The sequence below is a fragment of the Aulostomus chinensis genome, chromosome 12 (genome assembly GCF_037954235.1).
Source record: "Aulostomus chinensis isolate RoL2024-O1b breed Wild chromosome 12, RoL_Achi_v1.0, whole genome shotgun sequence".
NCBI classification, from domain to species: domain Eukaryota; kingdom Metazoa; phylum Chordata; class Actinopteri; order Syngnathiformes; family Aulostomidae; genus Aulostomus; species Aulostomus chinensis.
Window position 1 is genome coordinate 1,921,215 of NC_141331.1, and position 27,831 is coordinate 1,949,045.

The following is a 27,831-nucleotide window of genomic DNA, read 5'->3' on the forward strand; positions in this document are numbered from 1 at the left end:
CTACCCCGAGTGTCTCACACAATGTTTTGGAGAAGTGCCTCTGACTCTGGAGCCCCGAGCTGCTGCTCTGTTTACCTCCAACTGAGGAAGCGTTTCACTGCTGGCCTCCCGCCTCAGGCGCAGGTTTATGATGAGGCGAGGAGGAGCGTGACCACCTGGACAGTGGAAGACATCCAAGTGTTTCTTTAGTGGTACATGGATATTATCTCTAGAACACACACACACACACACACACACACACACACACACACACACCAACCATTTCTTGTGAATAAAATGTGTGTCCTGCATGAAACGGTCCTCAGTGAGAGTCTGACTGCAGGAAACCTCCTCACACTACAGTCCATCTGAGAATAACTGGAGGTCAGGATCAGGGCTGAGGTCAGGATCAGGGCTGAGGTCAGGATCAGGGCTGGGGTCAGGATCAGGGCTGGGGTCAGGATCAGGGCTGGGGTAAGGATCAGGGCTGGAGTAAGGATCAGGGCTGGGGTCAGGATCAGGGCTGGGGTCAAGATCAGGGCTGGGGTAAGGATCAGGGCTGGGGTCAGGATCAGGGCTGGGGTAAGGATCAGGGCTGGGGTAAGGATCAGGGCTAGGGTCAGGATCAGGACTGGGGTAAGGATCAGGGCTGGAGTCAGGATCAGGGCTGGGGTAAGGATCAGGGCTGGAGTAAGGATCAGGGCTGGGGTCAGGATCAGGGCTGGGGTCAGGATCAGGGCTGGGGTAAGGATCAGGGCTGGAGTAAGGATCAGGGCTGGGGTCAGGATCAGGGCTGGGGTCAGGATCAGGGCTGGGGTAAGGATCAGGGCTAGGGTCAGGATCAGGACTGGGGTAAGGATCGGGGCTGGGGTCAGGATCAAGGCTGGGGTCAGGATCAGGGCTGGGGTCAGGATCAGGGCTGGGGTCAGGATCAGGGCTGGGGTAAGGATTAGGGCTGGAGTAAGGATCAGGGCTGGGGTCAGGATCAGGGCTGGGGTCAGGATCAGGGCTGGGGTAAGGATCAGGGCTAGGGTCAGGATCAGGACTGGGGTCAGGATCAGGGCTGGGGTCAGGATCGGGGCTGGGGTCAGGATCAAGGCTGGGTTCAGGATCGGGACTGGATCAGGATGTCCTCATGAATGGAAGTCAGTGGAATTTCCTAATAAGGGCAGCTTTCTGTGTGTGTGTGTGTGTGCGTGTGTGTGTGCGCGCGTGTGTGTGTGTGTACGTGTGTGTGTGTGCGTGTGTGTGTGTGCGTGTGTGTGTGTGTGTGTGCGTGTGTGTGTGTGTGTGACTGGATAAGAGGGGTGAAGCCGAGCAGGAGGCGCCAGCCGCGTCATGTCAGCCCGCTGCGTCTCTGCGCCTCAGACGCGTCCAGCTTCCGTCTCGCTCTTCCAGCGCGGCGCGTCTCTGACGGACCATGCGGCTGTTCACCGTCACTACTCTGCTCCTGGTCTTCTTCAGGTCAGGTAGGGATGCTGGGCTTTTACTCTCCACTCTCGGCGGGATTTAACGCACCTGTTAACTTCCCGCACCGCGTTTGCGTGACGGCGAGCGGACGTGCTCGGAAGGTCCGCGCGGACCCCGGTGTCTCTGGAGTTGCTTCTCCGTTCATCTCTGATGCAGAGAGACTCAGATTAGATTTAGATCATCACATGTAGTTCTTGTACCGGGTCCGGGTGAGTTCGGAGATCCAGCCGGACTCCAGGGATCCTGGTCCTGGTCTGGTCCGTCTGAAGTGGCTCCGCAGCCCCGCGGAGGTTCCCGAGTCTCCGCCGGGCTGCGGATCATTTAGAGTTAGAACACCAACAACCAAACGAACCTTTAGAATAAATGAAAGACACGCAGCAGGTTCGTCAGCAGGGGGTCCCGGGTCCGCGAGCGCCTCAGGTCCCAGTGCAGACACGGACAACATGGCGGTTCTCACTTTGTTTTAATTTGTTCAAAACGAACAGACAAACGAGACTGGCGCCTTTCAAAGAGCCTCGGTCTGTTCGGGGTCAGGACTTGGACCCGGCTGCTCCAGCAGCTCCGGGTCCAGGGTGGAGGGAGGACTGTATCGTAGTCCTACCCTGGAACTCGTTCGGTTCTTGGGGACCAACTTTGCTTGCAGCCTCCCGGAGGAGCAGAACTCCAACGGCTGTTCGAGAGACGGCTGCCATCTAGTGGCCGCAGCTGTTAGGGAAAAGCCGGGTAGCTGATTGGTGGCTGTTGTTCCTTCTTGTTTGAACCCAAATCACGAACCAGGACCGAACCGGATCTCGGATCTTTAGACCTCCTGTTTTCTCCTCAGGGTTTAATGTTTGTGTTCCTCACATCAACCTGCAGATGTCATTGTGGTTAAAAAAAAAGCTAATATAGCTCATTCCCTGCTAGCAATTTAGCCAGCAAAGTTGCCAGCTAAAGCTCCAGTTCTGATACCCCCCCCCCCCCCCCCCCACCGCTACGAGGAGCTAGCTTGCAAAAAGAGGAGGCAGCAGGTGTTTGTGGCGGAAGAAAGAAGTTTGCTGGTGATCCAGATGGCAGGTCAGCGGGAGGAGACGGTGGAACCAGAACCCAGAACCTCAATAGAAATCACGCGTCTTTAATTTCGCTCTTGATGAATGGTGACCTGATAGTGTACCACCACCACTGTCACCACCTTTTCCTGCCAGCAGACGGCGCTGCTGCTCATTAAAACAAAATGGTGCTGCTTTAAAGCTGCTTTAGCGTTCGCTTCTGGAAATGGAGTAAAACTTATCGTTCAAACTGAGCAGAATCAGACGTGTTGACGTGACTGTAAAAAACACGGTTGTAGTGGTTTGACCACTTGGTGCCCCCCCCACACACCATCAGCAGCCCCTCCCCCACGTGGAGGCCACTTAGCGGCTCTGATTAGATTCAAAAAGTGAGACTTTAGACACTGAGTTTATAGTCGTCCTCTAGCCGAGGGGAAGACGAACCAACAACATGGTGAGCGTATTAGACTTTCGCCAGAGTGGAATATCAACTATCAAAGACGACATGATGAAATACTGCAACAACACGCCGCTAAAATCAACCTCCAGATGCAGCTAAATTATTGAGCAAGTCTGTCACATCAATTTAAAATGACCGCAGAGCAGAAACACACGCCGTTGTGACATCACCGAGAGGAAACTTCTGCAATATGACTGTAAGAGACCAGAGGAGGTAAATATGTGAACGAGCGGCGGTGTGTGTTGCAGGGCCGGCGCTGCAGATCCAGTGCTACCAGTGTGAGGAGACGACGCACGACTGCTCCACGCCGGAGTTCATCGTCAACTGCACCGTCAACGTGCAGGACATGTGCCAGAAGGAAGTTCTGGTGAAGGATGATGGTGAGTTCCAGCTCACCGATGTTCACAGGGCCGGCAGATGCGCCCGTCATGGCTGCACCTCAGGTTTATGGTGACTTTCAGGGACGGTAAAAAGAAGTGAATAGAGGAGGAGCGCCAGCGTCACTGCTCATGGTATCAATCCGGTCTCACCCTTTGGTCCGGTCACATCCAGAAGAGCCAGAGTCAGGGTTAAGTCCTTGTGTCCAGCTCAAGTTAAACCTGAAGAGGAAGAAAGGTTCTCGTGTTCTTGCTCCACACGAGTGCCCCCCCCAGCAGGAGCGAGAGCTGGGCCCGCCCTCAGCACCGGAAGTGGCGCTGAGGGCTTTCTACGTCCACGAGTTTGCCGCTAAACGCACCGTGGCCAAGTGCTGTTGCTATGGTGGGGGTTTATCAGGTGGAAAGAGCAGCTTCGCTGGTGCTGGTGTGAGTTTCTCAGTCGACCAGTCGAAAAATTTAGTCACCAGGAGTGAAACCAGCTGTTCCGCACACCGCTGGTGAGTTCCAGCCTCCAGTAGGAGATCCTCGCAGGACTGGACCAACAGTTTCAGACAGCCAAATGAATTCTACAGCTCTGCAGTTTCATTTAGCAGACGCTTTTGTCCAAAGCGACGTACAGCACGGCCACCAAGAGGGTTGGTGGAGTAGACAAGAGAAGAAGGTCATGGTTTGGTGGCACCGATGTGTTTATGTGATGGTGATGATGTTCAGATGCGGTTGTCGGCGGCAGGTCGCTGCTCAGGTGTTCGTCTCCACTGACTCAGCAGGGACGTGGACCTGTCACTCACCCAGGGTGAGGCTTGCTTTGTTGTCCTTGAAGTGTCCTTCTACACAAAGACCAGAGAGGGAAGAAGAGCTCTCCAGCAGAGTGCTGAGGGAGAGGCGGGGGGGGGGGGGGGGAGCGCGTGTGTGTGTGTGTGTGGGGGGGGGGGGTAATTGATCTGCGGCTGGAGACCCTGAGAGGACTCTCATGATTAGATGAGTTTTACCTGTGTTTGGAAGACTCCCAGATATATTCCTCCATCAAGGTCTTCTCCAGCTTTTCCTGAAACCAGGGGTGTGTTTACAAGCAGCTGGAGATCCTAACAGGTTCAGTTCTACATCAGATCCACCAGTAAACACCAGACCGGTGGATGGTGGAGGTTCAGTTCTACATCAGATCCACCAGTAAACACCAGACCGGTGGATGGTGGAGGTTCAGTTCTACATCAGATCCACCAGTAAACACCAGACCGGTGGATGGTGGAGGTTCAGTTCTACATCAGATCCACCAGTAAACACCAGACTGGTGGATGGGGGAGGTTCAGTTCTACATCAGATCCACCAGTAAACACCAGACTGGTGGATGGTGGAGGTTCAGTTCTACATCAGATCCACCAGTAAACACCAGACCGGTGGATGGTGGAGGTTCAGTTCTACATCAGATCCACCAGTAAACACCAGACTGGTGGATGTTGGAGGTTCAGTTCTACATCAGATCCACCAGTAAACACCAGACTGGTGGATGGGGGAGTGGTGGAGTCTTAAAACCTGGGTTGCTAACAAGAGTCTAGAGGAGCCTACAGAGGTCATGGAGGTCATTAAAGGTCACCAGGGGAAACACAAGAAGCCTGAAGCTCAGTGGTGGTGACCTTGAAGTCTCCGTCTGTTGTTAGTGGATGGAACATCTGTTTCCTGATACTTGTGTCAGTTGCAAAGTCCTGGAAATCCTTGAAAACACTTGAATTTTAGTGGCGCTTTTTTAAGGTTTGAAAAAATATTGAATAAAGTCATTAAAAGCATCGGACACACGTCAAAGATGCTGGTAACAACAGCTTAATTAACACAGACATGAGGAGCATCTGTTTACTGTGATAAACAAACTGGAGCGTGACAGGAATCCCAGCAGCGCCACAGCCGACGCCAGCCTGGGACTGTCTTGTGGTGGTCGTGTGTTCCTGCTGGTGTCTGCTTCTGTTCTCTTCAGATGAAAATCTTTCTTCGTCATTTTCATTCCCAGAGAACAACGCCGCTCTTTCCTCACTCCTGCCTCTGATTAGCAAACCCATCCTGCTCCTGTCTTTGTGAGAGGGCCTCCCGCTCGGGGCCGGAGCCGCGCGGTAGCGCCGGCAGTTCTTTAATAGGAAAATTTCTGCATGAATGCTCATGTACATCCACACCTTTATCGCCCACTGTTATCATCACCGCTGCTCCGCATGAAAAGAAGGACTTAGACATTCAACTGACCGCCTCTTATCACTGTTTGAAATGATGGGAGTCGCTCATAATTGCACAGTGTGACGTGCTTAAGTGCTGAGAATAAAAATCAGAGGCTGTTCGATTCTTCCTGGGGAAACTTGGCCTCCAGGGAGTCAGCACGCAGCTCTGTAGGTGTAGAGGAGGAAGAAGCGCCACCCGACTCAATGCCTTCATCGCTCAGACCCATTCTAGGTTTGTACGCTCCTCACGTAGAGGCAGAACTACTGGACGAGCCTCTGGTCGCTTTCTAAATAATCTCTGAAAAACATTTTTGACCTCCACTTAACCCTTTATTTCTCTGCCTTTGTAGCTGATGGACTCATGGCATCTGCTACTTTCTGCTGGTCATTAAATATTTCCTGAACTACATGACATGAGTCCATGGCGTCATGTCCCCCCAAACGTGTCATTTGTCTTTTAAGGACTCAGAGATTTCTGACATCTTTGTAACCCCAGAATGCAGAAAGAGCCAGCCACTGAGATTTAGCTTGCAACTGTCGACCATCAAGTTCTCTGTCCGGTGTAACGTCGCTAGCAACCCAGGTTTTTAAGACTCCACCACTCCGACATCCACCGGTCTGGTGTTTACTGGTGGATCTGATGTAGAACTGAACCTCCACCACCCACCGGTCTGGTGTTTACTGGTGGATCTGATGTAGAACTGAACCTCCACCATCCACCGGTCTGGTGTTTACTGGTGGATCTGATGTAGAACTGAACCTCCACCATCCACCGGTCTGGTGTTTACTGGTGGATCTGATGTAGAACTGAACCTCCACCATCCACCGGTCTGGTGTTTACTGGTGGATCTGATGTAGAACTGAACCTCCACCATCCACCGGTCTGGTGTTTACTGGTGGATCTGATGTAGAACTGAACCTCCACCATCCACCGGTCTGGTGTTTACTGGTGGATCTGATGTAGAACTGAAACTCCACCATCCACCGGTCTGGTGTTTACTGGTGGATCTGATGTAGAACTGAACCTCCAACATCCACCAGTCTGGTGTTTACTGGTGGATCTGAGGTAGAACTGAACCTCCACCAGTCTGGTGTTTACTGGTGGATCTGATGTAGAACTGAACCTCCACCATCCACCAGTCTGGTGTTTACTGGTGGATCTGAGGTAGAACTGAACCTCCACCAGTCTGGTGTTTACTGGTGGATCTGATGTAGAACTGAACCTCCACCATCCACCGGTCTGGTGTTTACTGGTGGATCTGATGTAGACCTGAACCTCCACCATCCACCAGTCTGGTGTTTACTGGTGGATCTGATGTAGACCTGAACCTCCACCATCCACCGGTCTGGTGTTTACTGGTGGATCTGATGTAGACCTGAACCTCCACCATCCACCGGTCTGGTGTTTACTGGTGGATCTGATGTAGACCTGAACCTCCACCATCCACCGGTCTGGTGTTTACTGGTGGATCTGATGTAGACCTGAACCTCCACCATCCACCAGTCTGGTGTTTACTGGTGGATCTGATGTAGACCTGAACCTCCACCATCCACCGGTCTGGTGTTTACTGGTGGATCTGATGTAGACCTGAACCTCCACCATCCACCGGTCTGGTGTTTACTGGTGGGTCTGATGTAAAACTGAACCTCCACCATCCACCGGTCTGGTGACTATCAGTTGATTCTTGGGACAAAACAGTAAACTACATGAAGCTGAATTGAACCACTGATCTTATTTTACACACAGAACAGAAAATCTCTCCACATCAAGACGAGGGAATCACACGTTCAACACTTCTGGTTTTTAGGGCTCATGACTATGTCGCTCTATTTGTTACTCTGAGGTATCGCTTCAGTCTGAACTTCATTTATCTAACACACACACACACACACACACACCTCATCAGATGATAGCTATTTGTCTACTGGGCACGGCGAGGTGAGCCTGGCTTTCTGTCCGAGCCGATCTGCTCTTACCATCATCATCATTCCCTTCTGATTGTGTGTCGCGGAGTGATGAAGGAGATGCTTTTACCTTGCTGAGCGCTGCTCTTACCCCATTGTCTTACCAGCAGGCCTTCTTTCATTTTAATGTCCTCCTCGTTTTCAGAGGGGCCATGTATTAGGGTGTGTGTGTGTGGGGGGGGGGACTGCATTAGTGACTGCATTAGTGGAATAACACCAAAAAAAGCAGCAGTGTAGTTCACTTCTATTCAGCCAGGATACTCAAGGTTATAACTGTTTATTAAAAAAATATGCATTTTAGTTTGTTACAGTACAAGACTGACTCAGCCTTTGTTGACTGAAGATGAGATATCAAACTTTTGGTGACACATTAAAACAACTGAATGCCAGAGGAGAAGAGGAGCGAGGACAGAACTCTCTGATGAAGAAAGTAGTGAAGCGTCACAGAGAATTAAAGGAACTCGCCAACCTTTAGTCTCTGATCGTCCATCACCCTCAGAGCTGGAAAAGAAGATAGAGCCCCTCCTCCAGGCTAGTTAGCTTTGCACAGTGACTGGTAATGGGTGGGAAGTGTTAGCGTAGCTCCGTCTCTGCCTGCATTAGTATCAGGAGGGTTGTAACCTTGGTGATGAATACCAGTTTAACATGAGGAGACGTTGTAGTGGTAGAATCAGACACGTAGCCGGAACTACTTTCCTGACTGGGAGCAGTGATTTGACGCAGCACCTCCAAAGCTCCACTGGAACTTGGGTCAACAGAACCAAAGGTTTGTTGAGGACTAGAAGAGCGACTGCTGCTACTGATGAGGAGGAGGATTCCTGCTGGACACACCAGCATCCTGGACCTGAGCTAGCTGATGCTAACACTTCCACCCACTACCAGCCATTGGGCTAAGCTAACTAACCTGGACCTGAGCTAGCTGATGCTAACACTTCCCCCCCACTACCAGCCATTGGGCTAAGCTGACTAGCCTGGACCTGAGCTAGCTGATGCTAACACTTCCCACCCACTACCAGCCATTGGGCTAAGTTAACTAGCCTGGACCTGAGCTAGCTGATGCTAACACTTCCACCCACTACCAGCCATTGGGCTAAGCTAACTAACCTGGACCTGAGCTAGCTGATGCTAACACTTCCCCCCCACTACCAGCCATTGGGCTAAGCTGACTAGCCTGGACCTGAGCTAGCTGATGCTAACACTTCCCACCCACTACCAGCCATTGGGCTAAGCTAACTAGCCTGGACCTGAGCTAGCTGATGCTAACACCCCCCCCCCCCCCTCCCACTACCTGCCATTGGGCGAAGCTAAGTAAGTAGTTATTCTAACAAATTCTGGCATATTTACATGGTGTTTGTTTTCAGACAACTATGTTCGTTCATATGCGCGGCCTCTGTCAAATAAACACAGGCTGGCATGGCTGTCAGCTCCCTAGAGGAGAGTCTCTCTTCTTGTCTGGCTCTGAGAACGATGCACAGCAAGAGACTTTCCCTCAAAATTGGTGTGTTACTTTTGACACAAACATACAACAATATCTGTTGAAACGTCCATCAGTCATACTATAATGAACAAGTATAAACGTTGATTTATGGTCAACGCCCACTGTGGTGCTTCTGTCTGATGAAGAACAGCAAAATATCCTGAACCCTCTGATCTCAATCAGGTCAGTGTCTGACAGGCTGCTAATTTGTCTGGTAAACATGGAGATTTTATGCGTCCCTCTCTCCTTCCCTTCCATAAATAGATGATGCTCCAGATTCCTGCTGGACACACCAGCATCCTGGACTTGAGCTAGCTGATGCTAACACTTCCCACCCACTACCAGCCATTGAGCTAAGCTAACTAGCCTGGACTTGAGCTAGCTGATGCTCACACTTCCCACCCACTACCAGCCACTGGGCTAAGATAACTAGCATGGACCTGAGCTAGCTGATGCTAACACTTCTTTCCCCTAAGAGTTGGTGTGTTCCTTTAACATTTGAAAAAGCTTCCCTCCTTCAGGAGGACGTGTGATAGGAGGGACTATATTCTGTCTTGTGTGCTGGACTAAGTGACTGTGAGAATCCATTAATTTGAGACGTGATGAACAAATTCTGACTGTTTGTCTGTTAGCAGGAGTACAAAAATATCTTTGCTGAACCTGCATGATGAGAACATCCAAAGTTCATTAATAAAGTCGAGACTAATTCACTTAACGTTTGTGGGACAGACACATTTTCCAAGCAAGTATAAGACTGTCCAGCAGGTGGTGCTGTAATAGCTGCACCCTCTAATACCTGAAGGGAAGTTGGTGCTCAACATTGGATTCAGGACTAGGCTGCAGCGTCAACATCGTCTCTTACATGAAACGAGACGTTTTCATACTAGTTTGGTCTCCTGGTGCCAGAGACTAAATAATCACGTGAACGTGTGGCGCAATTAACATCAGCAATTAATACAGAAACAATTAAGGTGTGACAAATGTCTGCCAACGAACCCGGGACAAAGACTTGCTTTGCTGAGGCGAATCCTCACAATGTGACTTTGAAAACAGATTTACAGAAACACACACACACACCCTCAGACAAATGGGTTTTTTTTGTCAGTTTGTTGGCTGCTTTCCTACACATCTGCCTCTGAGAACATGGAGGAGAAAGTTCCAGAATCACATTAACAGTGAGGTCAGTAGCAGCTCCTTGTATAACTTTGATTGAGGGCTTAATCATGTTAAAACTACACTTTCCATCATGCCTTGATGGTGTAAACAGGAAGCTGGAATGGATGCAGGGCTTCTTGATATGGATCCTCCATCTGGATCAAGGAGACCTGGACTCTACCAGACCCCCTGGAGAGGTGGTGACCAGACGTTTCTGGTCAGTTTAGCTGCTGTTAGCATCAGTCTCTGTTAGCTTCAAGCTAAACATACGTGGCTGGTTCTTCCTGCAGTCTGGAGTCACTAAGAAGCGATGGAGGAGGGAAACACATCTTAGTGAGCTGAGTCCTCCTGGTAGTGAGGACCGGAGAGGTGAGGTTCACTGTGTGGGTCAAGGGTTGCGTTAAGTGCCAGCTACTAACAGACAAATGTGAATTGATGGAATATCTAGAAAATAGAAGAGTGTGATCAACAGTGTATGCATCAAAATATCTCTATGGAAGCATTACCAATAGAACCTTATCCATCCCTCCATCCATCCCTCCATGTTCCCCCTCTTCTCCTGTTGAGGGTGGTGGGGGTGGAGCCTATCCCAGCAGCCTTCCCCCTGGACAGGTCACCAGTCCATGGCAGGGCCAACACATAGAGACAGACAACCATTGGCTCTCCCAGCCACGCCTACGGTCAATTTAGAGTCTGGATTAACCTGGTCCCTCTTGATGTCTTTGGACTGTGGAGGAAGCTGGAGTACCAGAGAGAACCCAGCAGGAACAGGGAGAACATGGAGACTCACCCAGAAAGACCCCGTGCTGCAGCCGGGGCTCCACCCACAACCTTCTTGATGGGGGCCACAGGGAGGACCACTGCTCCACCCACAACCTTCTTGCTGGGGGCCACAGGGAGGACCACTGCTCCACCGGGCCGCCCAGCTTGAACCTTATTTCAAAGTCAATTTTGCTCATCAAAAAGGTGTTTTTGTTTGTCAGCGGTGAAATGATTTTGACAGGATGTGGTGCTTCTCAGGTGATCTCTGATAAAACCTTCCAGATGATCACGTGACCACAGGCAGCTGTCCTGAGGAGGGTGGACGTCTCTTCCTTCGCTCACCTCTAATCTCCTAATTGTGACCTCCGTTCTAATTTCAGGGATTCATTACCGTAAATCCTGTGCCTCGTCAGGAGCCTGCCTCATCGCCTCCTCAGGCTACCAGCAGTTCTGCACCGGCAAGCTCAACTCAGTGTGCATCACCTGCTGCAACACGCCGCTGTGTAACGGCCCACGCCAGAGGAAACGCCCCCAACCCTCCACCGCTGCCTCCCTGAGCACGCCATCCATCCCGCTGTTGTCCCTCCTCATCCTCCTCTCCTCTCGTTTGTGCTGACAGAATCCTTGTTAGAAAGGTAGTGGCGGCAGAGATGAGGGGAATGTTGTGAACTCTCCTGAGAGCAACGCTTTCAGATGTAGAACCCCTGAAGACGCGCATGCAGTGGCTCATCTCGTGACTGACCAGCTTCTTCTTCCCAGCCGTGTTCTGATGTAAATAAGGTCGTCACTCACTGGGAGGAGCGATGATGACGACGCAGCCAGAGCGGAGACGGACTCATTTGCTTACACCTGGGTTTTTTACATTTTTATTTCATGATATGATTATTGTTTATCATCTTTAATGACTGAAATGCTGCAAGCTAGCAGTCGAGTTGGGTACCAAACTGGGACTCAGGTGGCATCCGTGGGTGCACGCACACGGAGTGTTGGCCTGATTCATGGACTTACAGTATTTCCATTAAGGTGTTTAAGGCGAGTCAGACGAACGACATAAGACACGCCCACATTACATCACCTTGTTCTACCTTCCCCCCAGAAGTTAACCTGAAACTTTCTCTGTCAGTCTACACTGACTGACTTCAACATAAAGATACAGAATTCCAGGCATTGTTGCAGTACTTGTACTCGACTATGTCAGTAACACAGCAGTGCTGCTGGCAGTAACAGTCATGTCATGTATTACTAATAGTATTTCCATGTTTTGTTGTTTTCTTTTGAAGTTCATCTTGTAACCGTGTCACGGACGCAGCAGCAGCGCCACAAGACAACCAGGACTCACATTGTTTAAGATCCTTTTTCAAGGTGAACCCACGACTTCCCGGTTCTACAACGTCACATGACACCCGCGGCCGTCACCGTGGTTAAGACAAAGGACAGTTTATGACACAGTTTGCTCTGAATAAATCATACAAGGTCAGTCTGCTGAAATATGGAAGAAGACGCTCACTGCAGTCGTGGTGACTTTGTAAAATATCTTGAGTGTTGTAACGGTGTTTCCTCTCTCTGTTTGCTGTTTTTTTCATTTGCTTTGTGTGTGAAAAGGTGGCATAAAAGAATTTAATGACATTTGTAAGTCATATATGATTTACATAGAATCAGAAGAAATCTTTAAAAAAAAAAACTTAAGCGATGGTCAAACACACAGTCGTGTGTTCATGTACAGAATTCTCTGCAGTGAGGAGCAGCGTCAGGACCTGAACTGAGAGGTTCCTCCTCACATAAAGAGCTTGACTTCTTCTCTATCACCTGAGGAAGAAGAGCATTTCGGAAAAGGAACAAGAAGAATGTTAATGTGCTACATGTCTGAAAGGTTGTGAAGATGAATGAATGGAAAGTGCAGTGATTGATGTTGCATTATCAAATATACATACCGCTGAATATATTACTTCAAGCTGCTATGAAATGGGAGTCAGAGTGATATTCTTTACTGCATAAATACTCATAGAAGCTCGTCCTGGCTGGACTGGCTACTCCTGGTTCGCTCTCTGCTAACAAATATCGATAAATAATTTCATTGTGCGGCTCTTCAAACTTTCCGTGTTATCAGAGCGAATGGTTCAGTTTACAATGGTTCAACGACTCATTACAGGGTTGTGTCTCCACTGTTCAGCTGCAACTGTACATTGTGATGGAACAGCGGTGGCGCTAGCTAGCTGGCTAATTAGCTAGCTGGCTAACTAGCTAGTTAGCCCTCCACTGACTTGAACGTTAAGTATTAATCTCACATTGTTCTTGTAGACTTTTCTAACATTGTTACAGTGAAATGAATCATTTGTGGAACACTCTTAAGAACTTAGCCACCGTTCTTCAGCCGCTTCCTTCATAACGTACTTCGTACAATGTAACATTTTGTGAAGAATGTGGGCGGGGCCTAAGAAACTGACACATTTTCATTGGATGCAAAAATTATTACCCAAGTTGAGAATGATTCATCAAACAGCTAAATTGTTTTACAGGAGAACAAAGACGGAGATTTTGGTATAAAACACTTTCACACTGGCTTTTCAACATATATTTGGTGTGTAACATGAAATAAACAGGGATGCAGGATGAAAACTGCAAACATGGAGGTTCCCTTCAGGGGACCAGCACAGCCTTCAGACTCCTGGGCCTGAGGACCTCTCAGCCTGCCAGTAGAAGCCAAGCTGCTGGAATGCTGGAGACACTTCTGATTAAAGTCTGTTCACAAATGAAAATAAATCTTTCCAATAACCTGTCAAACGTCTTGCCACATATTTTGTGCAACATCGTTTAACGCAGATGTTCCCAAACTTCAAGACCCCAAAACGAAGGTGCCAGAAACCTGCGACCCCCAAGAACACAAATTTACATGGCTGGCCCCTCCTGCTTTCTGGAGTCACACAGAAACGATGTAGGAGAGAAAAATGTCTGTGACATCAAAACTCCTAGTACACAGTACTTCAGATGCAAAATACAATTTTTGGGCAAAGTATAAGTATAAATGAATATTTAAGTTTTTTATGAGTAATTTCTGCATGAACAAGTTTTATTCCTTCCTTTCCTGGATGCTGAGCTCTGCTGCACTGCAGGGTCATGGAGGCTCTTGGTGTTAACAAGGGGATATCTTTATTTAATGGGGAGACGAGCGAGTGAAGCAATGATTGCTGCTACAGCTCATCATGCGTCCGTCTCTGATGGTGCCTGAGTCCTCTGGCCCGACTCCCCCGTCAGGCTGAGGGTTGTAGGAGTGTCAGTTCCTGAGTCACTTTGCTTCTGAAATGTGGTGAAGGTGGGAGAGGCTTTCCCTCCCACTGTGGTGCCTCTGCTGTGACGCAGTGACTTTAACAGCAGGGGGCGGAGGGAGTGCCCTGATGCAACACGCGCACTAGGCACCGTGCGCTTGTTGACGTGTTCGATGGTCAGGTGGCAGCGCAGCACCTGGACAAAGACCTCCCGGAACTGCCTGGAGGACAGGTTGTATAGGAAGGGGTTGAGGACAGAGCTGAGGTAGAAGAAGGTGTCGGCCACAGGATGGAGACCGATGTAGCCCCGGAAGTAGGACGTAGTCCAGCGGGACTTGGGCACGGCGGCCATCATTAAGCGACGCACCTGGTTGGGAAGCCAGCACACCATCAAGGATCCCACGATGAGACCTGAACACCACACACACACACACACACACACACACACACACACACACACACACACACACAAAGAGAGTGATGAAGCATACAACGTAGCTGTTAGCTGACTGTAGCCGCCCCTGTTAGCTGTGAGCTAACATTCATCTAAAATTGCTTCATTAATCTGCACCGACTGGTTTAAACATCAACTAGATGAGGGAAACACATGTTGGGGGGGGGGCATTGGTGATAATTCCTGTTGAGTCATTCACCACTGTTTACGACAATCAATAGAGTGAAAGTACAAATGTGGAAAGTGTGTAAACCGAGGTGAAAGCAGTAACGCGAGGGAGAACAAAACGGGTGAATGAACAAGCCTGGAATACAAAGCTGCCTTCTAATCGGAGAAGAAAAATGAAGGAGCAGAAACAAAGACTGACGCAGGCTCAAGATAAAAACTCTCCTCATCACTGGCAGCAGGCTCCATTTTGTCCTGGAGGTTGGATGAATCATTAAAAGTCCTGTGATAATTGGGTGAGTCAAAGAATCTAAAAATGTATTCTCCTGGCGACCTTTCAACACACAAAAAAAAAAACCAACCCACCCAAACTTATCAGAACACCGCGGCAATGCAACGTCAGGGCTTGATAAGCTTTTTCTGTAATTACATGGATCTTTGCCATTTTCTTAAAGGTTTTTTGGGAATTAAACTGCGTTGATCTTGTTTTCTCTCAGCGACGGAGACACACTTCCACCGCTGCTTCAGTCTGGACGGTCAAACCTCCAGGTTGACTTGAACCACAGTCACAGCCAAAGGCTCCATATTCATGCACATTTCCTGAAAGCCACAGATGACGGACCAAACCAAGCAGAACCACTGGAAACCACGAGAACAACTGCAGTCAGGACAGAGACAGAGAGGACAAAACTGGAGACATATTTTGTAGTCAGGATGAACTGAATCAAAACATCTGCACATTCAAAAATGTATGTAGATTCAAGCTAGTGACCTCATCTGTGACCTCACACGCACACACATGTGCACGCGCGCACACACACACACACACAGCAAAAACATAACAAAGTCTGCTAATTAGAAAGCAATTAAACCAGACGACTGGGATGATTAATCCCCAACTTCGCTCTAACTGGAGTGTGTTTGCTTGAGCTTCTCATTGCGGCGAGCAGCCAAGCACAACGGTTGAGGCTCAAGTCAACATGGCTGGACTCTTCAACCTCTGGAGGAGAGGGTGAGGAGAGAACCGACAGGCTGTGATGGACGCCGTATCATACGTGACGAGGAGGGAAGTCAGGAAAGCATTCATTCCTGTTAGCTGCAGGTTATTTCCGAAGCAACCCAGCAGAGCTGGTAGTGCCACCAAATCCTCCTCACCACCTCCAGCGTGCTACGAGCCAGCGAGCTCAGACCAGACTCGACTCAGTGCTGCCCACTAGTGTTTGATTGGATTTCCAGTCAGGTTCCAGGTTCATCTTAGCACAGAAACAGAACCAGTCAAAGTTACCAGTGACCTCCTACTGGTACCAGATGAGAGACTGGTCTCTGTGCTGGTCTGATTAGATCTCAGTGCAGCTTTGATACCATTGACCACCATATCCTTCTACAGAGACTGGAACCTGTCACTGGTATTAAAGGAACCACACTAAACTGGTTCAGGTCATATTTACTAGGTCATCTCAGTTGGTACTAGTTAATGATGGTTCCTCTGAGACCACTACAGTCAGTTCAGGTGTTCCACAAGGCTCTGTGCTTGGACCAGTCCTCTTCACCCTGTACCTGCTTCCTCTAGGTCACATGATCAGGAAACACTCCATTAATGTTCACTGCTATGCAGACGACACTCAGCTGAACTCATCAATGATCCACATGGAACAAACCAGCTGACTGAACTGGAGGCCTGTCTGAAGGACAGGAAACATGGAGGACCATCATTTCCTTTATTAACTCTGATAAACTGAAGTTCTGGTGCTGGGCCCAAACACCTGAGCACCACCTGATCTGATGAGACAGGTACCCTGGATGGCACTACCCTGGCCCCCAGCACCACCGTAGGAACCTAGCAGTTCTCTTTGACCAGGACCCTTTAACTCCCACATTCAACAAACCTCCAGGACGCCTTCTTCCATCTACGTAACATCGCTAAGATCAGACACATCCTGGCTCAAGAAGATGCAGAAAAACTAGTCCCTGCTTTTGTCACTTCCAGGCTGGATCACTGCACCTCCCTCCTACCAGGCGGGACTAATAAGTCCCTAAAGACTCTCCAGCTGGTCCAGAACACTGCTGCCCATGATGACTAGAACTGGTAGCAGAGACCAGGTCTCTCCTGGACTGCTTCTCTGCATGGCTCCCTGTCAGATTCAGAACAGAATTTAAAATTCTTCTTCTACCATCAAAGTCCTCAACAGTCAGGCACCTTCATCCCTGACAGAGCTCCTAGTCCCCTATGATCCAGCTAGAACCCTTCACTCCCAGGATGCAGGGTTCCTGCTGGTTCCTAGAGTTCTAACAGTAGAACCGGAGCCAGAGCCTTCAGCTATCAGGCTCCCCTCCTGTGGAACCGTCTCCCAGTTTCAGTCCAGGACCCAGACCCCCTCTCTATGTTTAAGAGCAGACTTAAGACCTCCTTGTTGATCAGGCTTATAGTCAGGACTGCTTAGGCTGGCCCTTAGATCTGCTGCTATAGGCTCAGACTGCTGGGGATCTCCCATGATGCACTGGGCTTCTCTCTCCTCCTCCTGTCCTCATACATCCCAGATCCTGGTGCTGCTGGAGGAGGCTCCAGACCTGAAGAGGCTCCAGCTGCCACCCGTAGCTCCACCTGCTCATGTCCGCGTCTGTCCATCAGTCTCTCCTCCTTTCTCTCTCTCTTTATCTCTGTCCCTCTCTATCCTTCTGTCTCTCTGTCTTCCTCCATTCTCTGTCTTTGTCTCTGTCCATCAGTCTCTCCTCCTTTCTCTCTCTCTTTATCTCTGTCCCTCTCTTTCCTTCTGTCTCTCTGTCTTCCTCCATTCTCTGTCTTTGTCTCTGTCCTGCTCTCCTGCTCTCTCTCCGTCCCCACTGATCCTGGATCTGCTCCACCTTCCTGCTGGTAAAGGAAGGTTCTGGTGGCTGCTGTTGCAGGATGTGCTGCTGATGGAGAATTGTTGGGTGGAGGTTCATTGAAGGAGGGAGGTGCTGGACCTGCTCTACTTGGACAGAGTCAGGACAGAACTTTGGTTGGGGTTTGGAGCCATAGAAATAAAATTGACTTGACTTGACTTGATTGCAGCACCCCAAGCTCCAGCAGGGCGGTGTTAGAGGTTACAGCGTAGCGTCAGTACCAACCCGACAGGCAGATGTTCGCCTCAGGGATCGTCAGAGCAGAGCTGAAGGGACGCCGCACATCGGCTTCATCTGAACAATCTCGTTCAGTCCTCGCCATGGCTGCCACACGCTGCCGTGTGAGCAGCAACAGCAGTAAAACACCTGTGAGCACAGACGCGCTACAAGGTGGGCTCTCGGCCGTCCTCTGAGCCGCCCTCACAGGAAGACTGGCCTCCAGCTATGTTGGAGATGATGATGTCTAGAATATCCAGCCGTCACTCAGGAAGGAGGAGAGATGGCGAGGCCCAGCCATCGAGCGGCCCAGATTTATTTATATGTGGTAGTAAAAGAGCTGGAGAGAGGCCGACGGCGAGTTTGGATCTGCCGGCAAACACAATAAATAAGCTCGATGGATCTGAGAGGGTCACGCCGGCTCAAGAGCCTCTCGTGAATGAAGAGATAAACCTCCTACAAGGACGAACCCTGAGTTTCTCTTCTGCTGCTGCTGTGACGTCAGAGCCCCACACAGTTTTTTCTGAACTGGCGCCGCTGAAGCTTCGAGAGTCGTCCAGCCCGTTGTTGTGGTTTGCAACTTCTCTGCTGTCATCACCAGGGTTTCAGGTGTTCCTCTGAGCTCACCTGTGAAGACCCGGCTGACACGTCGCCTTTGATCCATCACACAGGATTAAAGAGCTTTGATTCTAAATGTCAAGTTAGTGTTCAGATGGTAGAGTGGTGTGTATGTGTGAGTGTGTGTATGTGTGAGTGTGTATGTGTGAGTGTGTGTATGTGTGAGTGTGTATGTGTGAGTGTGTATGTGTGAGTGTGTGTATGTGTGAGTGTGTGTATGTGTGTGACTGTATGTGTGAGCGTGTGTGTGAGCGTGTGTGTGTGTGTGAGTGAGTGTGTGTATGTGTGAGTGTGTATGTGTGAGTGTGTGTATGTGTGAGTGTGTATGTGTGAGTGTGTGTATGTGTGAGTGTGTGTATGTGTGAGTGTGTGTATGTGTGAGTGTGTATGTGTGAGTGTGTGTATGTGTGAGTGTGTGTATGTGTGTGACTGTATGTGTGAGCGTGTGTGTGAGCGTGTGTGTGTGTGTGAGTGAGTGAGTGAGTGTGTGCTTGGGTGTGTGTGCATGTGTGTTTGTGTGCGTGCTTGTGTATGCATGCTTACGTGTGCATGTGCGTGTGCATGCGTGTGTGTGGGTACGTGCGAGTATGCGTGTGCTTGTGTGTGTCCGTGTGTTGGGAAGCATGTGCTGATTCTCTGCGGTGATGCAAGCACAACAGAAACCTGCAGTCCTGCTCCGCCCTCTCGTTTCTCTCCTCTTCACTGCAGCCTCGCTGATCACCGATGGCCTGTGAGAGTCAAAGGTCACAAGCCGAAGGCTGAAGGCAGCAAGACAGAATTAATATTCATCTGACAACCGCTGGCCGCGGCGGCTGCCAACACCACATCTAAAGCAATTAACCTTCTGTCCCGGACGTGAATGCAACTTAACAAGGATGTTCTCTGCTTTTAATTAGCTGCCAAAGTCACCGAGCCCAACAAGGATTTAAAGTTCTGTCCATGTAAAGTGGAGCGCTGATGGTGACTACATGCACTGCAATGATCCACAGCACAGAAACGTCCAAGTCCATCGCTCGGAAGGAATCAAATGCTCATCTGCAGCTTTCTGTTGTGGTGTCCTGTTTTTGTTCATGCTACAATAAATCATAACTTCTTTAGTCAATCACCAGCCGACTCCATCAGGTGGCACCCAACAAAACCGCACCGCCGCTGCTGTGACATCACGTACGCGCGGGTGACGAAGAGCTCGACCTGCAGGCGCCTCAAGGCAGCTCAGACGAGCGTCACTCTGGTGTTGCGCTCTCCTGCGAGGCGCATGCCAACAGGTGGAACTGCAGAACGCAACCCCTGCGGTTCCATCACAACCGGCGGCGCTTTCAGCTGAACCAAGTCATTGACAGCAGCGCGGCGGGGAGGTGAGATGATGTGTTTGAGCAGTGCAGCTGTTGTTAGCAGCCTGTAGCATTGAGCGAAATATTTGTGCCATCCATCCATTAGTTAGTTTGTTCTCCCAGACCGCAAATGTAAGAAAATATCAGTTGCTGGGAAATGTTGACTTTCAAGCCCAAAGTCTAGCAAATGCTGCGTCCCAGCAGAAATCCAGGTCAGTCGCCTCCCCATCATGTGACCTGTCATTTTGGTTACTTCTGCCCCTAATCAGACGGTGGCCATGATTGTGCATTGTCACGCTCAGGGTGGCACACTAGAACGCCACAGAATGTCGTACTGGTCAGTTTCTGCAACTCGTATAAACGTGGAGAATCTGAGAAATGACTAGCCTTTCACCACATAGCGGTTGACCAGCAGCAGAACACACAACAGCTCCAGCATCCCGAGAGACTTGGAGCCACACTGGAAGGTGAAGCAACACCTTTGATAATAGATCGAAGCGAAGTAAAATCTGGTCAACTGGACGTAAGAAATGTCGCAGTCCACCTTTGATAATCCATTAGCCAACATGCTATCATTAGCATTCAGCCACTTCCTGGTTAACGTTGTTGCTTGTTTTGCTGTATGATGATGTAAGAAAGGGGTTCAGGTTGGTGCTCAGCAACACGTACTCCTGTGTGGCATTCCTGGGAGCACCTGCGTGGGGACGGTTCTGGGTTCCTGAGGATGTGAGCGACACACAGCTGGAACACAGGCCTACGGGTGCCGTGCATGAAAGTCACACAGAATGCTAACTTACTCCTTCCCTACGGCATCACGTGACGATGCTAGCCAGGTGGTTGAATGATAACGTCAGCTGCTGGATGAAGGTATCCAACATGTAGTCTGGTCTTGGACTACACGGGTCAACGTGCCCCATTTCTACCAGTCATTGTTTTCTCAGTTGCTGGTCCAGTGAGCGATGAGCCTGGAGCCCAGCAGCACGACATGATCCAGCATCCTGTCTTCCATGTGAATCCCTGCAATCACGCCCCACTAGGGTTCTAGGATCCGGGGTTCTGACACTACTGGTGGTCTCAGACCGGCTGCTCTCGTCTACACCGAAGAATGATTACTGCTTTCACAAGGGCCCAAAGAACTGCACCAGTAGTCCTGTTAACACACGCTCAAGGCTGGTTGGTCTAAGTCATCATCGCTCCTCACATCCTCACCATCGTCATCATCTTTCAACACCCCCTCAAAATCCACCTTCACCTGCGACTCGTCTGTCCCCTCCGCTGCCTCATCATCACGTCCCTCTCCTCACAGTCACCTCCATCTTCCTCCCTACTGGTTAAAACCACTCAGTGTGTCAGCGCAGACACACCAAGGCTTCATCCAGCATCATGTTCCATCACCCCCCCCCACCACCACCACCACCACACATACACACACACACACACACACACACACACACACACACACACACACACACACACACACACACACACACACACACACACTCGCCCCCACATCACTGAAGGACATCAGAGCAGCAGCGCTCCATTTAGCTCACAAGCTAACCAGGACCACATAGTGAGACCAGTGAAGACAGAGGGATGGTCCTGGACACACAGAACGAAGCCTGGTTAAAAGAGGTTGATACGTGACCGTCCCCAGGTCTCCACCTCAGCTACCAGTCTCAGTGCTAAACCCCTTCATATTGAAAACACTATCAATTTCGTCAAGGTGAAAGACAGTTTTACGAGATGAAAAATGAAAAATGTGAGATGTGAATATTGATGTTCCAGGCGCTCAAGCGTCTTAAAGGAAAAAGCCATCTTTTAGGGAAATGTTATCTTTGTCCATCGTCCCCAGCGCCAGAAGATGGAGCCAGCCCCTCCTTTAGCAAGCTGAGACCCAGGCTAGTTAGCTTAGCACAATGACTGCTAGTGGGTGGGAAGTGTTAGCGTAGCTCCCTCTCTGCCTGCATTAATATCAGGAGGGTTGTGTGTAACCTTGGTGATGAATACCAGTTTAACATGAGGAGACGTTGTAGTGGTAGAATCAGACACGTAGCCGGAACTACTTTCCTGACTGGGCGCAGTGATTTGACGCAGCACCTCCAAAGCTCCACTGGAACTTGGGTCAACAGAACCAAAGGTCTGTTGAGGACTAGAAGAGCGACTGCTGCTACTGATGATGATCATGAGGAGGAGGAGGATTCCTGCTGGACACACCAGCATCCTGGACCTGAGCTAGCTGATGCTAACACTTCCCACCCACGACCAGCCATTGGGCTAAGCTAACTATCCTGGACCTGAGCTAGCTGATGCTAACACTTCCACCCTCTACCAGCCATTGGGCTAAGCTAACTAGCCTGGACCTGAGCTAGCTGATGCTAACACTTCCCACCCACTACCAGCCATTGGGCTAAGCTAACTAGCCTGGATGTAAGCTAGCTGTTGCTAACACTTCCCACCCACTACCAGCCATTGGGCTAAGCTAACTAGCATCATAGACCTGAGCTAGCTGATGCTAACCCTCCCCACTCACTACAAGCCATTGTGCTAAGCTAACTAACCTGGACCTGAGCTAGCTGATGCTCACACTTCCCACCCACTACCAGCCATTGTAGCTAACTAGCCTGGCAATCAGCTTCCTAGAGGAGGGTCTCTGTCTTCTCATCCATCTCTGGGGATGATGGACAAAAAGCAACTTTCCCCAAAGTTACTTCTTATTAGCTCAGTTAATTCAGCAGCACTTGTTCTTCGTCTCATGCCGAACGGGGAATTTCATTAATGTTTGCAATACCCAGCGACGTGTGTGACCTGACAGTGGTGCCAGAAATTAAAAAGAAAAAGTGTTTCTGCATCTGAAAGTGTTAAAAATCCCCCTGCTGCCAGTTACACGGAGGACTCGACCTCCTGGCCTGCTCGTCGCTGCTCCAGGCTGGCGACGCTGATTGAGCACAGTGGGTTTGTCACTGTGAGCGACTCCCTTTCTTTAATGCATTTTTACAACAAAATGTTGAGAATTACAGAGTCAATTTGGATGAAATCACTGGCAAGAACGGTTTCAAACACAAATATTTACGTGCTGTGCAGGAAGCCAGCTGTGGACCAGTGGACAGACTGGGTCAAAGTTCTCGTGCTGCTTCCTGTCCATGTGCTGTTTATTCATGTGGTCTCTTGTGTGACTCAGGGACTCGGGGAATTTGTCTTCTATCTGGTTTCATTCCAGCCGTCTGCAGCGAGCCATATCAGCATCCCCTACCGTCTCCTGAGTGATTCACTCCTCGTGTCCAATGCGAGCTGACGGCTATTAGACCGAGACGGCGCTGGTGTCTCTGGAGGCGCCACCCTGGCACTCAGACTGTTTAATCGGTAAAGTCTTGTATAAAAAATTTATCTCAGCTTGAAAACTATTGCACGCCCGACTGCACGGGAGGGGATCCTTCTCAATGCAATTCACTCCTTTTTCCCTGATAAAGATTTCGCTACAGTTTCTCTGAGTTCAAACTTTTGAGAGTTGCCTTCTCTTTCTTACTCATGCGAGCGCAACCGTCTGGCTCTCAGCAGATAAATCAGAAGGTTTTATCCGTGCACCCTCACAGCAGCACAGCTCCAGCAGCTACAGGCTCGTCCAGGATCAGACTACACAAATTCAGCCAGATCTTATTTTTGTTGTGACCAAACAATTTCAGCCTCAGATTATGAGCGTCAGGAACGGGCATCTCCATACAAGAGCTGAGATGAGGCGTCTGTCACCACACTGAGATGGAGGGTCTGGTTCGCTGGGGTGCAGATGTGCTAAGCTATCATGCCCTACCAATGTTAGCATTCAGCTACATTTGCATAACCTTGGACATTTTAATATTTTATACAACCAGGTCCAAAATTACTTCTTCCTTTCTTTTCTTATTTAGAATACGAGATCATCAGAATCTCAAGGTACACGACAGCGTTCTCTTACTCTACTTGGCGAATTGATCGAATCAATCGTGACAGAGGAACTTATCGTTGTCAGCCTGTCAAAAGGCAAGGCGGGCAACTGCTTGGGGCCCTGAGCCGCTAGGGGTTCCCCGAGAGCCGGTCTCAGCACGCTTGCCAGTGGGACAAACCAAGCGAGGATTTCGTCCATAGAGGCTGAGTGATGGATTACGTGATATTCTTACGTACGTGCATGCTACGCCCTGTGAACAGCGGATCTGCGTTTCTAAGAGTTCAAAGAATCAACACTTTTTTTTACCACAGACATGCACGGCAATCTCACGTTCTGCTAAATTTAGCTACAAAGCTAACGTTCACTGGTCAAGGCGGCTGCAGTGAACAAACGCACACAGATGTGGTGATTATGAGAGATGTTGTGACATCCTAGGAAAGTAAAACGATACATACTTATCAAATCGATATGATGAACACCTCTACCTTGCGGCCCCAGCGACTCTAGAACCGCCTCTGGTCCAGGGTTAACAGGGAGTAACACTCAATGGTTGTAGCCCTGCTGAAGTAGAAACCCTCTGAAATGTAGATACAGCAGTGAAACCAACTTCCTGCTCCTCAGCAGGGGTGGAGCTAATGCAGGTAGAACAAAGGGGCGGGGCTTCTGGTCGGTCTCGTCAGGTAGCTAAAATGTTATCTGGGTAATAAAAGTATGCGGAGACACATTTGGAATGAGAGTGAGCAACGTCACCGAAGTTTGTTTTACCAACTGCCCCACAGAGCAAACATCTGCAGGTTGATGACTCACGTCCGCACGGCACTGAACGCATCAACACCTGGTGGAGACCCGGACGGAGAAACAAGCCACGAGGTTCCACCGCTGAGATGTCACCGGCTAATCACAGTGATGGTCTGGGGGTCCATGAACAACGATGGGGTCGCAGCGTCCGGTACAGAGACGAAGCCTGTCTGGTGCTCCATGTCATCACGTGTCACCACTTACCTCAACATGGATACACCCACGCCAGCTGGCCTGTATCCATGGCAACGGGAAAGGAAACAGGGTTTGAGGAACTGTGCCAACAAACCCTTTTTGCTAGCTAACGTAACTTAGCACAGACAGCTGAAAGTTGAGGATGTCACGGTGTTACTGGTTGGTACTGTTGGAAGAACCGGTGGTCTCGGGCTTACAGCTAGAGAGATGATTACATTTGGACAAAAATAAAAGGAATTTATCGTTTGTTCTGCTCCTTTGGTTGTATATTGTTGAGAAGGTGAACATACGAGGAAAGATTTGAACTTAATTTCAGCTTTAACTCTGCACAACAACATCGCCGATCAGAGTTTTGATGCCTCTGCAGTACAACGCACGTCCCTCGTCCCGTTCTTGTTAACTCGACATCTCAGAAGGGAATTTGGGGATGAGGGACACTGGGATTTAAGATTGAACTGAGAAAAAAAAAATCAAAGACAGAACTCAATAATTACTCGGAAGGGAACGCTAACCCTCGCCAGAGCCTGCGAATGTATAAAGAGCGAGCTCCAGGCTGCCAAACACGCCTGCTTGCCTTTTTCCTCAGCAGTCCATTAATACATTTCTCCACAACCCTCAAATCCAGTTTGTGCATCTTTCTTTAATGATGTCATAGAAATGCAAAACCATGTTGAGCCAGAGGGCAAGAAACATGTAAATGTTTAACACTCAATCCTTCATTTGTGTGTCCTTCAACTGTCAGAGCAGGAAAACCGTGGCCTGGATTTGTCTTTGTACTTCCACTTGTGTGTCTCCACTGCTAAGACAAACACTCCGAGAGCCTGTTTGACATGTTTGACGGTGTAACGGCATCACCAGCACACACAGCACAGTGAAGGACTAACAAGACAGCCGCTCACACCTGGACGGAGCACACGTGCAGCTGAGGGCGTTTGACGACGCCCCCTTCAGCTGTCAGCCCAACAGATTTCTCCTTCACCACTAGAAACCGGCAGCGCAGCGACACTGACACTACACAACTTGTGTGGATAAGAACTCAAGTCTTCATCTCCACGCACAACACAGAACATCGCCGTTCTCTCAGCCACGCGAGGAGGAAAGACGGCTGCCATCAAGTGTAAACTGTGAAATCCCGAATGAAAGTGCTTCACTACGTCCGGCTGCTCCGCTTCAACCTTCCTCCAGACCTGCAGGATCTTCCCAGAAGCCTCAACACAGCCGGACCAGCCGCCTTTCCAGTCCCACAACACAAACACACACTGACTCAAGTATTTATACTCAAGTGCAAAGTTAAGGTTTATTTGTCTTTCATATTTTGGCAGCTGTAGTTTTACTCCACTACATTTCTCTGAATCCTTCAGTGACTCGTCACCTCGGGCAGAGAGGTTTTACTTTGAAAACGTGACAAAGTTGAAGCTGCCAACCTCAAGATTCAGAGCAGCCCAACCAAGTGCACACAACCTTAAACATGACCTCCAGAGGTCAAAGGTCAGATGTCTGAACACTCTCAAGTGCTGGAATATATAATTATCAAGGAAAATGTGTACTTTTATATGTGATACTCAAAAGTAAACAATACTAACTACGTCACTACTTTTACTACAGTAGTTTGGAGAGGAGGCTTGAACTCCTTCCAAGAGTACTTCACTATCTGGTTCTTCTACTATCGTGTTCCTCCTCCACCGCTCTATGACACATTAGTTACCAACCCAAGTGTCTGAATCACAGCTGAAGATGAAGAACGTGACCTGCAACGCCCCCATGAACTGTCACCAGAACCCACTCAGGAGCGCCACCTGCGACGACCCGCCCACTCTGACACTCGGGTCATCTGAAACCAACGACCTACCTAGGAAGATGATGGTCTGCTTCCTGGCCATCTTGACCTTTGAACTTTCATGTTTTGGCAGTCGGTGTGTTCCATTGACCTCAGTGTCCCGGGGCCCCAGAGGTCTCTGCAGGACCAGGATCATGGCCCTGCACATGAGTGCCACGCAGACCAGCACAATCATGTACACGAAGAAGGCGATGAAGAGGCTGACTCTGTACATCACCCAGTGGTCCCGCAGGTTGGTGCAGAACGTCAAGTTCTGGACTGGTGTATCCGCTAAGACAGGAATGTGGCCTTGTGTTCCCGTGGCAACCAGCAATGGCAGGGCAACGAGCACCGACACCAGCCAGGCGAAGGTGATAAGGCCCAAGGTGCGTTTGCCGCCCAAGGCCTTGAAGCGAAAAGGGTGGCAGATGGCCACGTAACGCTCAAAACTGAGCGTCGCCACGTTGAGGATGGTGGCGTAGCTGCAGGCCTCGAACAGGAAGTTGTAGATCTTACAGGAAGTGTTTCCTGACGCAGACGTGAAGGGGAACCAGATGGCGCTGTAGAGTTCCACTGGCATACCAATGAGGAGCACCAACAGGTCCGAGCACGCCAGGCTGACCATGTGGTCGGTCACATTCTTCTGCAGGTAACCGTTTTGGTTCAGCACTTGGGTCACTCTGATAGTCACAGAATTACCCACGATCCCCGTCACCAGGATGAGGCTGTACAGGACCGTCAGGACAATCTTGACAGGGTAGTTGGGTTCCAGCTCCCTCCAGTCCTTCTCATCTGCTATCTCGATCTCCTCCATCATGGTGGCTGAGTGGTGAGCTCAGATTTTCCAGCGATTGATTTTGTTCTTCGGCTTATCAGCTGCTGCGATTAGCGCCGCGACCTGGAGGTGAAACTTCACCCAGATAACAGCAGAGACTTTGTCCAAAATGATTCCTGAGCAGGTGGAGAAGTCAGAGTGGGAGTATCATCCCTGACGGAGAGGACTTTGATAGAAGATTTTCTAGTGTGGTCTTAATATTCTGTCTAAACTCCAGCCGTCTGGCCCCGAGCCGCCTCCATCTCCACCTCGAATGAACATCTGGGCTCCCAGAGTCCTCGCAGGTCCTCTATCAGAATCCTCGCAGGTCCTCTATCAGAGTCCTCGCTGGTCCTCTATCAGAGTCCTCGCTGGTCCTCTATCAGAGTCCTCGCAGGTCCTTTTTGGGAGCTGTCTGCGTGTCCTCAGTCTAGGCAAAGTGTGAGCCAACGAGTTTCCTGCTCCCTCCCACAAGGGCAGGGTGG

The 27,831-nt window shown here is 49.7% G+C and overlaps 2 protein-coding genes across 2 annotated transcripts; one reads left to right on the forward strand and one right to left on the reverse strand.

The window, feature by feature from the left end:
• The first annotated feature begins 1,308 nt into the window (after positions 1 to 1,308).
• Positions 1,309 to 13,745, forward strand: LOC147251706 (ly6/PLAUR domain-containing protein 1-like). Its single transcript, XM_086219579.1, has 3 exons — positions 1,309 to 1,448; positions 3,186 to 3,317; positions 11,252 to 13,745. The coding sequence occupies exons 1-3, from the start codon at positions 1,400 to 1,402 to the stop codon at positions 11,485 to 11,487; spliced, it is 417 nt and encodes a 138-aa protein (XP_086075705.1). The 5' UTR covers positions 1,309 to 1,399; the 3' UTR covers positions 11,488 to 13,745.
• On the reverse strand, positions 12,029 to 27,771 carry gpr39 (G protein-coupled receptor 39). Its single transcript, XM_086219576.1, has 2 exons — positions 26,566 to 27,771; positions 12,029 to 14,545 (listed from the first exon to the last, which is right to left on the reverse strand). Exons 1-2 carry the CDS (start codon positions 27,347 to 27,349, stop codon positions 14,070 to 14,072), a joined length of 1,260 nt encoding a protein of 419 aa, XP_086075702.1. The 5' UTR covers positions 27,350 to 27,771; the 3' UTR covers positions 12,029 to 14,069.
• Between the last annotated feature and the right edge of the window lie 60 nt (positions 27,772 to 27,831).